General features: G+C 38.9%; 1 protein-coding gene across 3 annotated transcripts in view; it reads right to left on the reverse strand.

Annotated features, from left to right (window-relative positions):
* The window catches only part of LOC135324171 (multiple epidermal growth factor-like domains protein 10), a 104,352-nt gene that overhangs the window by 4,838 nt on the left and 83,923 nt on the right, over positions 1–15,591 (reverse strand). For all 3 annotated transcript variants that reach the window (XM_064499866.1, XM_064499868.1, XM_064499867.1), the window contains exons 15-23: positions 13,577–13,711; positions 12,998–13,126; positions 9,532–9,660; positions 7,765–7,893; positions 5,051–5,179; positions 4,283–4,519; positions 2,806–2,933; positions 2,510–2,633; positions 727–771 (exon numbers count right to left, since the gene is read on the reverse strand). In XM_064499866.1, the coding sequence (XP_064355936.1) occupies positions 727–771; positions 2,510–2,633; positions 2,806–2,933; positions 4,283–4,519; positions 5,051–5,179; positions 7,765–7,893; positions 9,532–9,660; positions 12,998–13,126; positions 13,577–13,711 (1,185 nt within the window). The remainder of the gene's footprint in view (positions 1–726; positions 772–2,509; positions 2,634–2,805; positions 2,934–4,282; positions 4,520–5,050; positions 5,180–7,764; positions 7,894–9,531; positions 9,661–12,997; positions 13,127–13,576; positions 13,712–15,591) is intronic.

Here is a 15,591-nt window from a genome sequence, read left to right on the forward strand (position 1 = left end):
TGTCAGGTAGCAGTTGCTACATATTTAACGCATTATTCTTTCAGATTTAGCTACACTTTTTTCACTGTTTGGATACCTAGACATTCTAGTCACCCTGGCATACCTGAATCATGTAACAAAAATAGGGACACGCACCAGTACAGTCCAGTATAAAGTCTCATGCAAATGATATAACTAGAAAGACCAAAAATATCATCGCTTCCCTGAATTTCCTGAGCTTTTCACTCCTCTCTATACAGTCATACTTTGATATACTTTCCAGAAGCCCACACTGAGCTCCGTGAAGCACTGCAGCTTGTGGCGGCACAGGCCTCCATGAACCATGCCAGCTGCAAGAGGAATTGGCTCTCCCCTCAAGCCTTTCATCAGAGGCAGCATGAATCCCTACCTGGCTGACTGGGTTGAAGTCCAGGGCTGTCCCCCTTCTGCTAGTCAGAATACAGCTATTTTGTGATTTGGATAGTACACAAATGGATCGTGTATGGAGAACGAGGGGCTTAGAAAGGCTTTTTTTTTTTTTAAGGGAAAAAAACAACAAAAACACCCTCTCCCCTCAAAAACAAAGCGACCCCCCCAAAATAACCCTTAATGCATTGATTCAGTGACTAGGTACAATTTAGTCCAAAATTATTTTATATTCTCTGCACACAGAAACCAAAGATGATTCAGAAGATGAACTTAAATATCTGTATCATTTCATTTAAATACATCAGAAAATACACTCACCTTTCAGGGATTTTCCCAAATATCCCCTATCAAGTCCAAAAGCACCTGAGAAAAATGGTATCAAAAACATAGCAGTTTTAAAATCAAAGTAAAATGAGTAGGTAACAGCTCCAAACCCTTTAAAAAATTGCTTTGTGGTTAATTTCTACCCTGACAGATGAATGCTCCTATAAGGACTGTGCTACCCAGTACAGGGTTACAAAAGCATTGGCATTACGTGCTTGCACATTTTCACATAGTAGCTCCCTGTGCAAGGAAGGTGTTTAAGGTCATAAAGGACTATTAAATTATCTAGTTTGACCTCACATATGTCACAGGCCATTACATTTCACCCTGTTACTCTTCAGTGAGCCCAATAACTGCTTTTTGATTAAAGCATATTTTTTGTCTGAATAAAACGTATCTACTAGAAAGGCTTCCATCCTGACCTGAAAATCTCAGGGTATGGCAAGTTCACTGCAATTCTTGGTACTTTGCTCCCAAGGTCAATTAATCCTGCTGTATTTTCCAGGGTCACTCTTTTCCAGTCCTCTGGCCTAAAGAAATGGCCTAAAACTCTTTATGTCTAGGTCTACAGCTTTGCAATTGTCTGTTATTAACAGATTTCTCTCAGTATAAATCCCAATATAAACATCAGCAATCAGCAACGACCGACAACTGGCTTTGGAGATCTGGCACTTATCTGGTTGCTAATCCATTCAAATAGCTTTAACTGATACTGTAAAGCGCTAATTTTTTTAATCAGAATGTATTGTGGTACTATGTTAAAAGCCTTATAAAGCCTAAAACTATGATATCTAATACAGTATCTTTATCAACAAAACTCATACTGACCAAGAACAAAATTATGTTATTTGAGAACATCTATTTTCAATAAAACAATTGGCATAAATTGTATTCCTGTCCCATACATCTTTATTAATTAGATGCCACATCAGCCGTTCTCTTGTTTTTGCCTGGGCTAATGCCGAGGTAACCAGCTCAGAGTTACCCAAGCCATCCCTTTTGCTCTTTTGGAAAACCAGCATGTCATCAGCATTCATCCAGTTCTCCGGAATCTCCCTGTTACTCCATGATTTATTACAACAGGTTAACCACAGCCAACTCTCTTAGAAGTTTTGAGTAGTAGGACAAATACTCTAAGGAAATGTAGAGTTGACTCTCATTATCACGACTTTGGGGAAATTTCTCATCATAAGAACAGTGCTCTGTCTCTTGGCAAACAGGAGTCTTAACTTGGAAGATGCTTTTAGAACTTATACCTAAAGCAGTTTAGATGATTAGAAGCCATTTTTTTACGCATCAATTCTGTATGGTGGGGACTAAAACAAGAAAAAAAGAAAAAACCCCACAGAACTATGCAATCTCTCATTGGTTTAATAAGAATCTGTGTAATTTTGCCAGAGTAGATCATTACTGCATAATACCCACTGTCTTACAAAATAATTAATAAGCAAATGTTTTTATCAAAATACTGTGTTATTTTGCATATCGTATCTACACTGGGCATCAGACTGGTTCACTAGTCCTTTCAAGCAGTTGTATTTTGTCTGAGGGTACTGCCTTAAAGGAAGGTCAAACCCCATAACCCTGATCTTCACACACTGCCTGACAAACCTGGCACTGCAGGTTTTGCTATTTTCTGTGACATAGTGTCACAGAAGAACCATTTTGATAACACCTGACTGGAGCACCAACCCTATACAGGCAAACAAATCTCTGCTTTCCAATCCATCACAACCACAAAGAATAACATGCACTTTGTCCTACGTTTTTTCCTTACCAAGCTCATTGAGGTAACCACCGTGTTTCCAGTCTGCAGGCAACGTTCCCGTGTAGTCCATGACAGTGCCTCGCTTTCCAGGTTCCACATTTTTGAGATTCACAAACAGCTGGTTGGGTTTTGACTATTTCAAAGAAAGAAAGATAACAGAAACTGAAAATGATAAAGGGTTGCTGAATTTCTACAAGGTGATAATCAGTGAAAGTAAAAATAAATTCAATATAAGACATTAGGGAAGAAAGTAAAAGAAATCAGAGGCTCATCTACACAGAAGCATTTAGATTTTTATGTTTTACCTTTGCCAGGGTCAGTCTGTTCATGTTGTTGACATGAGGTGGGGTGGTGCACTGTGTTAGAGTATGATAACTAGGGTTGGAGAAGTAGTGACTGTTAGCATTTCCACCATTACCATGAGGGATGGTTTCTGAAAGGAAAGAGAAAGGAAAATGAACAACCTAAAATAATGTGCCGTGTCCTTTTAAAGATGTGTTCTTGATAGTGCTGCATTAATTTCAGCATTTGCTCCAGAGTTTCTTGAAAAACTGAATTCTAAAAATTTTGCCCCCATTTAAATAAATTAAATATACAGAGCAATAGCTGAGTATCCATGACTTCACTTTCAGCAAAGAGCATTCTCAGGCGTTACTGGCTGGCGTCCCTTTCTGCTGTGGTCCCTTGCTCTCTTTTGCCTCCAGTGTCTGTAGCTGTGGCATTGTCCTGATTGTAGACACTTTTCTCACCAAGGCCACAGCATTTTTTGGTGCTTCTACTGCACCACCACCTCTGCTGGTATTTTCAAAAGATGTCTTTCTCTGCTCTGACAACTGCTTCTGCTGGCTTCTTTACCTGCCCACTTCCTTAACAGCTGGGTGCAAAGGATAGCATTGCCTGAAGGTTCATTTAACCCTCTCATCCCAATTCACACGCACCTTCATAGGCTGAAAACTCCTGTTTTGGGAATGTAGCTCCTTCCCTTCATTGGTTTCAAACTCTGTCATCCACTGATCTACAGAATCTTACCATAGCTAATGTGAAATTCTAATTTTCTATAGCTATAGCAGTCTTCCTGTATTCAAGCTATTGGCACTGAATTTAAAATCTCAGCACAAACCATGTTTTGCCACACTTTCCAGTTCTGTTTAAAAATAGGCATGGAGAAATAGAAAACTCTATACTCCCACTGTTTAATGCAGAGAAACATTTGGGGGTGCAAAATGTTACACAGTAAAGCAAGGTGTCCGTATGGTCAGCTTATTCCTTTACTCAGCAGGAAACATTTTATCAGTGTAAGCCAGCTTTATAGCGTCAAATGCAGAGGTTAAAAGACTGTGATACAGAGCAAACTAAATGGCTATAGATGCTGGGCCAGCATCCTTCTGCACTCGGATGAGCCACCTCTGCTAGCTGAGAGGCAAGCACACAAGCCTGCCCTTGCACCCCACGGGCCTGGTGTGCCAGTGGCACTGCCAGCAGGGTTCCAGTGGCTGCTGTCCTGGAAAGGGGCACTCATAGCCGCAGGTCTCAGCCTTCCTCCTCTTCAAGAGGGAAAGCCTCCTCTGCCTCTCCTTCCAGTGAGGCTTTCAGGGCAGAATTTCAGACACTCTCTCTGGAGTCAAATATGCTCCTGCTCACAGCAGCTCTCGCTAATGCAAAGAGGTTCAATGTGCACACTTAAACACTGTTAGGGCCAGATGTGAACCTCGGTTAAAAGCACAAAGTCAAGGGTGGGGGGAAACGCTCTGTTCTAAAATCCCTGCACAGGTTTGCACTTACCTGCAATGGAGTAATCTGCATTGATGACCCTCATAGCAGGGGTATAGGTCACTGCGGGCATATGTGTTTCTTTCCCTTTCTGCTTGTGTCTGTAGATGATGAACAGCACTAGCAGGAAAAGCACAACCAGGACAAGAATGATGATGCCTGCTATAGCCCCTATCTGGTAAGAATCAGCAGGGATCGCAGTGCTGGTACGGCTTAAACTGTTCAAGTTTCCCACTATAATTACACCAGCTGAAATACAAGAAGAAATGGAAAATACAGAATAAATGCATGCAGAGGCTCATGTGTCAGGAGTAGAGGACAGTATTTCACTTCTAAATCTTTCTGCTAATTCTAATTGTATTTAATAATGCAGAAATAGAACTATGTCAGAAACCAATGTAAAGACAACCCTAGTCTTAAGGAAAAGCTTTCATCTTCTTTATAGAAAGAGGTATTTCATGGATTTGAAAAAGACAGACCATTCTCTAGGCAAAAAATATGGAGCAGATAAAGCACATGCTCTATCAGCAACTTTGGACAGCACTACACTCTAAAAGATTTCATGCAATCTGCACTTGCATGTGTTACTCCAATAAACTATCACCAAGGCATCTAATCTTTAAAAATCTACAGAGTACATCTAACTTAATAAAACAGACTATTTAAACACACATAACTTATCAGGTTAAATTAACGACTGATATAGACATGACATCTAATAGATTGATCCTGTTTTTAGAGAACCCAACCACAACAATTTTATTGCGTCTAGGCTTTTACCTTGATCACACCTGGCCCCCTTCCAGCCTGGGCTGCAGTAACACGTTCCTGTGATGTGGTCACACGTTGAGTTGTTCAGACAGTCGCATAGCTGCCGGCATCCATACCCATAGGTACCTTGAGGGCATTCTGCACAAAATAAGATGTAGATGTAAGTTAGTGTTTCTGAAATGTTTTGGTATTACAGACCTACAGCATCTTATATGCCAGCACATGACCTTGTCAAACCAGGTATGTTTTTCTAAGTGACCACCAGGTGGCAATATGTTATCACTGGTAGAGCTCTGTTGAAAATATTTGCACAAGACAAGGGTGGGTGGGTGGGTGGACGCGTGCATGTGTACATGCACACACACGTGCAAAAGGAGACGGGCAATTATATTCAGAAGTGATTTTCCATTATCCATAATCTTGGTGCCTCTAAGGAAGTGAATATGACATCAGAAAAACACAGATTAACAGGGTAGAAGACAGGGAAAAAATGGACAAAATATGACTAAAGTGCCAGTTTTACATCAGAATGTCAGGTCTCCCAAGTTACCCAAACCCAATGCTCGAAACATGATGTAACCATGTAAGTGGTGTCAGATATGTAGCTGGTGTCATTTTGTATCACAGATGTGCTAATGTGGTAATAGAGCATAGAACCATAAGAATGAGTCTAATATGCACCATATATTTATAAAAAAAGAATGAAACTCATCCTACACTGTCTATAGCATATTTTGATATCATAAAGAGAAACTACCACTGAGAAAAATGTGAAAAACTTATGAAAAGTAACCCAACTGGAAGAGTTTTACAGGAACTTGTCTCTCCCCAAATGATTTGCATTACAATAATTAATTACTGATCAAAGTTTCTGCTTCACCATGTAATTAATATGGTAGAGAATTATCCTACACTGATAACAATGATTCTTTTGTATTGCCACCTCTGTTAACATGTGGCTTGTTGCATTACTGTACTACAGATGGTTTGAAGAAGTGTGGTGTTTCTTCTCCTCCTGAGACTCAATTTTCTGAATCTCTCAGGGGTTTTGTAATTGGATTGATTTGTTTTCCTTTTCTTTTTTTTTTTAACAATCTAACTCATCTTTTATTTATTCCTACATTAGAATAATTTACAAGATAATGCAACACAATAGGTGCCAGAGAAACTTTTCTGCAGTCTTGATAAAACCAGATACAAGTGCAATTTCATGCTTATCCTTCTCTTGGTTTCGTTCAGTAAAACAAGATTAGCACTGCTGAAGACCATGGCTGGCCAAAAAACATTGTTCCATAGCATATTTTGGCATTTTGAAATCTGAATTGGAATGAAAAGTCTATTTTTTTTAAACTAAAATTCCAATTCAGAAATATCAGAACATTTTAATATTGTTGAATCATTATCAGATCATAGGATAAAATACCAAATCCGTGAAATATAATAATAAATGTAGATTTGCCAAAATATTCAAATAAGTATTTTGATTTGACAACATCAAAAGATCTTGCAAAACAGTTTATCTAAACATTATTGCTCTTTTGAAGTTAAACATTTTGAAAACAGAGTGGAGCAAGAAAATTTAAATATCTCATTGTAACATGTTGCCAGCTATTATTTCATTGAAATAGATATATTCCTCTAAAACGTTCCAATTTTGTTGTAACTGTATTTTTCTAAGGAAAAACACCACTTTGATATTTTTAATGGTTCTAACATAAATGCCTGTTAGTCTTAGAAAAGCAACACGTGCTGCAGCTGGGGCTAGACTCACAGCTGAGGGAATAAAGTGTGCCTACAGCAGAGAAGTTTAGTATATGGTAATGCCCCCCAGCCCCTTCTGTTCCAGGGCTGCCAGGTGTGGCGCCTGCTATCCTGGCCACCGTGCAGCCCTTCAGATCAGACGCAGCTAAACCAGCCCTGGTTGTAGGTGATAGGGACTGTGCTCCGCGCTGCCCCGTGCACACTGCTGATGCCAAAGACCCATTAAGCCTTCAAAATAGTAATTAAGTACAACATCCGGGGCACGTAGGCCTTGTGCTGAACAGATTGCTTTGCAGTGCAGTGTAATGTGTGAAGTATGGGAGCACCATTCAGTAATCTTAACAAAAGCTGGACTACCCGGATTCTCTGCCTAGGACCCTATTAGTCTTTTAGTGTTTTATAACATCACACCATCATTGATTTCAGCGGCATTACTCTTGATTTAGTGTTATGCAACTGGTAAAAGAACCACCCATGTACGAAAACAAAATGCCATTTGCTGTCCTGTTATAATCCAACTGTATTATAAAACCACATTACAAAGAATTTTATCCACTAGGATTGATGTGGTACATCTAATTGTTAGTTTTCTAACTATTAATTTTCATTGTGGTTTATGCTAATGACAATTACTTGGATTCATCTGTTACTTTTACATGTCAGGGTTGTTGGAGTTTTTTTAGCATTATGCCCAAAGAAACTAGAATGTAGTGCAAATGTCTTTCAATTTATAGCCACATTTAAAAAGAACAGCCATCACAATCATAATCAGTCTCAATAATTAATTCTGTGGGTTTTTATGTTTGGATAAAGCCTTGGACCAATTCCTGAAGCTCCTGCTCAGCCAAAATTCCCACTGAAGCCAAGAGGCTGTATGAGACACAGGCCAAAACAACAGAAACTTGGCTCAAGATTTTAATATTTGCTGTTATCAAGCATGACCAATTCCAGTTGCTACTTACTCTGCTCACAGTGTTTCCCCATGAATCCCGTGCGGCAGGTACACTGCCCCGTTATGTGGTCGCAGTCAGCCCCATTCTGACATTGGCAAATCAAGGCACAATCCTTCCCATAAAACCCGAGGGGACATCCTGCAACACAAGGAGAGGGACGGAAAACAGTGAAAAAAATGCTCTAGAAATAACACTCGAATATTATTACTAAATATGTTATTGAAAAGTCTTTTCTGTAGACCTGCTATGCAACATGGCGTTCTACAAGCACAACAGATTAAGACCTACCCTATTCTAAGCGGTTTAAAATACATATTAGACAAACAACTATACAAAAACGAGAATGGGAACTTGTGGGGACAGCAGATGAAGGTAGCAAGAAGGGCTGCTTGAAGAAATGGGTTTTATGGAGATATCTGAAGGAGGAGAAAGAGGGCACTTTGTGAACCAGTACAGGGAATCTGTCTAGTGATGAATGGATCTTTGGACATATTTTCAGCACAGTCGATGTTGAAGCATAAAGAGTAAAAATAATAACATATTGTATCTCCATTCCTCACAAAGATGCCATTTCAGTATGAAGAAGACATATTGCTGCAAAGAGATCATTATTCACCAGCAGGAAGCAAAATAACCACGCTAGCTGACAGCTAACCAGTATAGCAAATGTCTTCCAGAGCTGCATCCATAGGGCCCTATAATATATGTGTTATTTCCTGCAACTATGACATTGTTCAGTTGAAAAAGGAGAGTTGTGACTTTATGAAAACTGTGTATTTAAACACTGAAGGCAAAACAGTTACCTATTTTTTTTTGAGTTCAAAGATAATACTTGTGCCTGGATTGCAAACAGTGGGGATGCTTGGATTGAAGATAAGCCAGATAGGAGCCATAAATACAACTATTTATGATAAAGATAGTAAGAAACCAACTTTTTCTCTATCCATATCTAAATTTTTCTCTCTCAAACTTTGTATGAACTATTACCCAGCATATGAGTGCCATATACCTATTTCCAGTCCCTGCACTGCTGGTATTTTTTGTTCTAATGAAGAAGTCTTAGAAATGTCAGTAATTTAATGTATTAATTACACAAAGAAAATGCCAAAATAAATGATGAAATAACAACCTCATAAAGTTTGGCTTCTAAATTCTAGATAAAATAGTTTCTATATCGGTATTTGAACTAAACGTGCTGAGTGAGAGCTGTTGTTGCAGTCCCCTCTGGGACATAACAATTACAGATAAGAGACGGACAACATGATCACTTTGCAGTGCTGACAGGGACTGTGCCTCAGTAGAGCACAGCCACGGCTAAGGCAGAAGTTATCCTCATGGCTTCAGTCGGCTCTGTGTCATGTAATAATCTTGGTTACCGCATCCCCAAAGCTGGACTGTTTCCTGGGGAGGTTTCAGAGAGGGAAGGACTTGCACGGTACCAGCACGCTGCCTGCACAGCTAACGGTGTCCACGCTGTACCTAGGGCCACAAATGCAGTGGTGACACATGGGGACACCTGGCTGCAGCCAGAAGTTGCCTTCCTCTGCAGGAATGCCAGGGAGGAGCCTGAACGCAAACGCACGGTCGAAGATCTGCTGGGGCTTACAGGTGTACCTCCCCAGTGACCACAGAGGCAATGCAGTACACCTCCTGGGTGTGAAAGGGTCAGCAGCGTGGGAAGAAATCAGTGAATAAAGTGGTTAAAACACCAAAAGAAAACTCTGTCACTGATTTGCAGGCCATTAAGAGCATGAATGGACAAGAAGGATCACTTACTCTGGGTACAGTAAAGGCCAGTCCATCCCGGGGTACATTTGCACTCCCCGTCGTAGGCACTGCAGTAAGCTCCGTTGTGGCAGTTGCACGTGTGGATGCAGTTGGGACCCCAGTGAGAAGGTGGGCAAGCTAAAATAACAAATCAATTAATCTCATATGACAAGGATCCTCACTGCTCATTAACATAGAGCATTCATTCAAATAGGAGCATTGCTTGGTTTTTAGGGTTTTTTTTTTTAATATCTATTAGGCTGCTCCATTCTGAGCAGACAGACAAACACAGATTTTGTTTTTTTTAAAAACTAACGAGTCATTTTACTGTAGATAAAAAGTGCTGAAAAAGATTAAATATGTGAAAGAAACCAGTGGTACATATTTGATACTAGGTAACTAGGACACTGTTATCTTATACCAGCTTTCTCATAGATCAGATGACAGAGCAACAGAAGTTTCTTTTCTTGACTGAGTTTTTCATGTGAAGACAGTTCAGCTGCACACCATCATGGAGTAATAAGCATTTTAAGTCACAAATGTGAAGAGGAACGGAGAAGGCTGAAACGTATCTTGTAGCCTGACACAATAGTAAGGTTACTTCCTGTATTTCCATTGTTAGATTCTGTATTGTTGCCTAAGTGTGGCACACAACTTAAGGTACAGTTTCTTGACCTAATAAGGCTTCTGATTTACTCAGTTGTTCCCATAGGTCCACTGATCAATGTATTTCTGATAAACAAGCAATTATAAATGAAGGAGGAGATTTTTTTCACTCATAATCATGTCTAAAAATGCTGAGTTGCAATTTTAGTGATTACTTTGAAAATGTCATGGTGAATGCATCTGATACCGAATGCTAACATTACAATAGTGAAGTAATCCCAAAATGCTAATTATTATTCAGAGACAGCATCAGAAAATTTTCTCTATGTCAGAATACCACTAAGTGCAGACGGTGCTCTAAGAATTGCTCCTTTCTGTGAAAACTTAGGATTTACGTCTTAAGGTTTTTTGTTTTGTTAGTATAGAGTTGTGACATTCAAAAACAGTTTTTTGGCAGATAAATTGAGTATTTTACAGTAGAAGAGAAGCAGGCTAGATGCTAAAGTGTGATCCTTACTTCTGTATTAGTTTAAAAAGACTGATCTCTCCTCATGATTGTACACTGGATTTGGTTGTCCAGAGACTTGTCTTGGGAGCAAGAGAAACTTTTTGATCCTTTAAATGTTTGCATAAGCAAAGTGATTCATATATGTGTGGTCTGTACTCTTGCAAAGCGTTACCCTTGCCCCAAATTCACTCTGCGAAGAAACATATTGCATTTTATTGAAAAAACACATTTTATAATAAGTTTGTTGTTGTTGTTTCAATTTTAGTTGTGATTTACAATGATTTTTATTACTGTTATTTGTTGTATGATATTAGTGGTCAACCAAGAAAGAATGTAAATCACATACAGAAAAAAGGTTAGGTGTTTCAAGAAGGTCAGTAGTTCCAAAAGAAATTAATGGAATCATTATTTTTCATGGGAACGAAAGGCTGTTATATAAAGCAAATAAACTTCCTCTCCTATAGTCCATGAACACAGCCTTAGCAGAAGCCTCCATTCATACTGCTGGCACCATTTTCTTATATTGATTCAGTGATTAAGTCTCTCCTCTTCCCAAATACTCCTGTACTGCTACTCTTCCAACAACCTACTTATTTTATCATAAAAATATGGACCCACCACCTGTGTTGCTACTGGCTTCCACAGGAACAGACCCAAAATTTATTTTAATCTCACACAGAGTTGTGGATGCTAATCACTTCTCAGAATTTAGCCAGCAAAGAAGGTTTTTTTCCAAACTGACCAGATGTTACATTGCATTGGTACAGAGCCAGTTAACCTGGACCAGTCAAACTGTGAATGATAGAAACCAATGAGGCATGTTATTAGGAAATGCACCTCCCTGGAAACCCTAGCGCAATGTCTTTTGAATTTTGATGTATCAGGGTCTGATATAACTACATTTATTCATAAAAGCAGATTGACTGAAGTTTTTGCACACATTGCAGGACTATGTGCATTGTAGTACTTTATGGAATTGGTTATGCTTCCTTTGAGAATTTTGTTTCAGGTATTTGTTTCTTGTTATTGTTAATTCAGGTTGACCCAGGAATGTATCAGGACAATGCATTATTATTTAATAAAATAACTCTGTGAAGCAGAAGAAAATTAGGGCCAAGTCCTTTTCCTTTTCAAGTTAGGAACAGTCTTCACTTATTTTAGCATAGCAAGACCATATGTAAATCAAGTGGAGTGTAACAACACTAAAAATGTGCATCTCTGAAAATTATTTTTAAAAGGAAGGAGAAAAATCTGTTAAAAAGTGGTAAGTAATAATAAAAAGTCATAATGCAAGAAATTCTTAACAAGAAAACTTAAATGTTTGACAAGAAAAAGTGTGCTCCTGCAGTCAGAGCACTAGCTTGGGTCTTGGAAAATTGCGACTTTGTTGTGAGCCTTGCCAATAACTCTCTGTATGACTGCAGTCAAAACAACCCAGTATCTCAGTGCCTCAGTTTAAGAAGAAAGCATCTGTAAAATATTACCTCTGTCATTCGTAAGTGTCCTGTGGATAGAAGCTGTGCCATATTCATAACACTATTGCGACAAGGCTACAAAATTACACAGACAAGCAAACAACTAGTCATGAAGCCACTATGCAAAGAAAGACTGATGGCATAGCAGAATACTGTAGGCTGGAAGAGAGCAGTTAACAACTCCTCAGATAAGGTTTTACAAAGGAAAAAAAGATTAAGCAACATAAAATGCTCAATAATTAGGGATCAAAAGTTGGGCATAAGTGATGGCTGCTTACAGAGACCTGGTACTGAATGAAGCTTCGTGGACCTAGGATACACTTCCTGTGGAGCATAAGATGGATATAATCGTAGTCTCTGCTATGGCAAATCCAACAACACCCAGAAGAAAATCACATGAGCTAGAAATATACACACATAGGCAAAATGTTGGAGACTTCTTATGCAGAATTTTGAACTCTTATCCTTCTTCCCACCAGCAGAGCCACAGGCACTACTGATCTGGGTCGCAGGCTTCAGAAAGAAATAAAGAACTTCACTTCTGGCAAAACTGCCATAGCAACAGAAGAAGTTTACAAATAATAACAAAAAGCAGTTGCTCTTCTCTGTAACACTTCTTTGGGTAGTGGAAGAGTGCAACTAGATGCCCCTTGGCCTCTCCTTGCATGCCCTATGCTCCAGCCCCCTAACCTTCTTAGAAAATTCACAGTACAAATGAGTGTGTAATAATACAAATGAAATGCAAAAAAGTGAATCTCTCTTCATTATACACAATGAAGTCTTCACTTCTCACTTAGAAAGCATTTTTTATCAACAAGTAGAGAATTTAAAACAATTAGTCAGAGTTCAGCTATTGAAAAATAATGGAAAAAATGTTGATACTTACGCTGAGAGCAGTCACTACCAATCCAGCCAGGGTAGCACTGACAAGACCTGTCAATAGGATTACACGTGCCATTATTGGTGCAGGTGCAGATTCCAATGCAGTTCTTGCCAAATCTGCCACTGGGACACACTGAGAACAAGATATCAGTATTAGAATTCTTTAGGAATTAGCACATAGATTGTATCTTCTTTATTTTAAGAAAAAACAATGGATGTTTGGATCGAGAAAAGTATTTATTTATATTTATTATATTTATATTTTTATATTATTTATTTAGTATAATACTGTAATACTGAAGCAAGGCATTATAGATTCTGGTAAGCCCATTTCAATTACTCATTTTACAGAGAATACATAGAAGAATAGAGTGTTGGTTTAAAGAGAGGCACTTTTCACACTTTCCATAAATTTTCAAAAAGCTTAAATCTGCTTAACATTCTACATTTATAAACTTTACATACTACAACAGAAACCATTTTTGGTCTAATAGGTATCCAATAGATAAAATGAGAATTATTAGAATTCTTGGCGCCTACCAAGCATTGTAGTAATTACAGGAGTATTAATTAGCGCTTGTACCTTCATTACAAAGGGCTCCTGTAAATCCAGGTAAGCAGTCACATAATCCAGTAATGTGGTGGCAGGGACCACTGCTGTGTACGCACTGGGGGCATGTTTGGCTGCAACGGTGCCCATAAAACCCAGGGGAACAAACTGGAATCAGAAAGAACAAACTGTCATTGTCTCCTGCACTATCTGTACAGTCATGAACTACTCTTCAGTGGGTTCATTGCTAACTTCAATTAGCTCTACTTCCTAAATCCACAAGGATTGCAATGGTGGCGCTTATTATTCATATAGTTCCAATAAACGTAGAATGCTTTACATGCATATAAAGGAGATTTGTGTATTATGCGTCTTCTATAGCATGAACGTATTTTAAAAACATATTTGAAGAAAAATACATTCCAAAAAAACAGGGTGATAGTTTTATCTGTAGATGAGTAGGGTCACCTTAGACTTCAACTTCTTATGCATCTTCTAGCTCGGTATACAAATCTAGACCACTTTAGCCATTACTTCACTGAAAAAAACGTATTAATGTTTTCAAGCCATCCTTTCGGTTAAGTATTCACTGTACTCATTACATAAGACAGCTACACATCACCTCCCTAGCTTTTACAGAACTTGAGACCAGAAAAATATAGTCCTCCACTTAATTCCTGTGCCAAAGGCACTAGTCCCTTCTTATGCAGAACACCACTATCAGCCAAATAAACAGACAGAAAAAAAAAGGCTGTTGCATGTAATCTCTTTGTTTCTCTAATCCCTTTGGGCATTCTTTTTTTCCTGATAAATTACAGTATTATATAAAGCTTCAAGTGAAATATCTCTTGCACAGCAGCAATTAGCACTCACGAAAACTAACCTCGTATTTTTTCAATATTTTAATTTCATTCACAATTCAGCCTTTCAATTATATGTTTGATATAAGTTATGTTGTCAGATCTCTCTAGAGATCTCAACTTTTCCAAGTGAAACAGTGCCGTAAGATCTTCCTGTTTACTGAAAAGGCATTTTCTGATTGGGATCCAAACTATTTGTATGACCTCCTGGCCTCAGGACCGTGCACGAGAGACTGGCTCCGAAAGCCATTGGAGGGGAAGCCGCTTGCCTTCGTTAGACGCATTAGTTCCAAGGCACAAGGAAGTATTACATTTAGTCTACCTTCGGATTAGCTGATTAACTGTAAAGCCTTCAGAGATTAGATAGTGAGAATAATTACTGCACTTAGTTAGAAATGCTTAAGGGAAACTAATGCTACAGTAATGCATTTAGTAGTACCAGAGGCAACCACACTCTTCACTCTGAAATGCTGCCATGCCTGGACTCCTCTGGTTCTCCCACCTTTTGGTAATCATTTGCCAGGTCCTTCTTCCTTTTCTGCCTCTTTTGGAGGACCCAGTAGCCTCTCTGCTTGGCCTTACTCCACCTGCTTCTTGACTCTGTTTCTGGGAGACCTCCTCTGGAAACAGGGCTGGCCTCCCAGCGTGGAGGAGCCGTGTTGCTTTGCTCTGGCCACCTTGCCCTCCTATCTGCCACAATGCGAACTGAGCACAACTGGGCAACTGGCAAGCTGTGACAAATCCTCTTGGATAGGTGGATATTTTGCACATCATCTTATTTTTGTCTCCCTGTTTCTGGTATGATTTGCCTCAGTTCATCTCTCTTCTCCTGGTAACATTTAAATTTTACAGAGACGAATTTTTAAAATCCAAGTGTGCGTACATATGATGCCTTTTATCTGCAGTGAGGCCTGATCTTATCGGCCATTCTTTGCTGCCTCAAAAGAAATGTTAAATAAAAGCAATAATTAAGCTAATGATTCCTACCAAATTCAATGGGAAGCTAAAGTTTCTGACTTCTGAAACTTAGGCACACTTTAAGTAGCTACCAAAACGTGTATTAAAAAAATGTTGGTCAACCACATTTGGAAATGTTAGCCTTAGAAAGGACTCCCCTACTGTATTTGTTTCTTATAAAGTCATACGCACAACTATGTCACTGCACAAATAGTAAATAGAAGTAAAATC

The sequence above is a fragment of the Dromaius novaehollandiae genome, chromosome W, assembly GCF_036370855.1.
Source record: "Dromaius novaehollandiae isolate bDroNov1 chromosome W, bDroNov1.hap1, whole genome shotgun sequence".
In the NCBI taxonomy this organism is placed as follows: Eukaryota; Metazoa; Chordata; class Aves; order Casuariiformes; family Dromaiidae; genus Dromaius; species Dromaius novaehollandiae.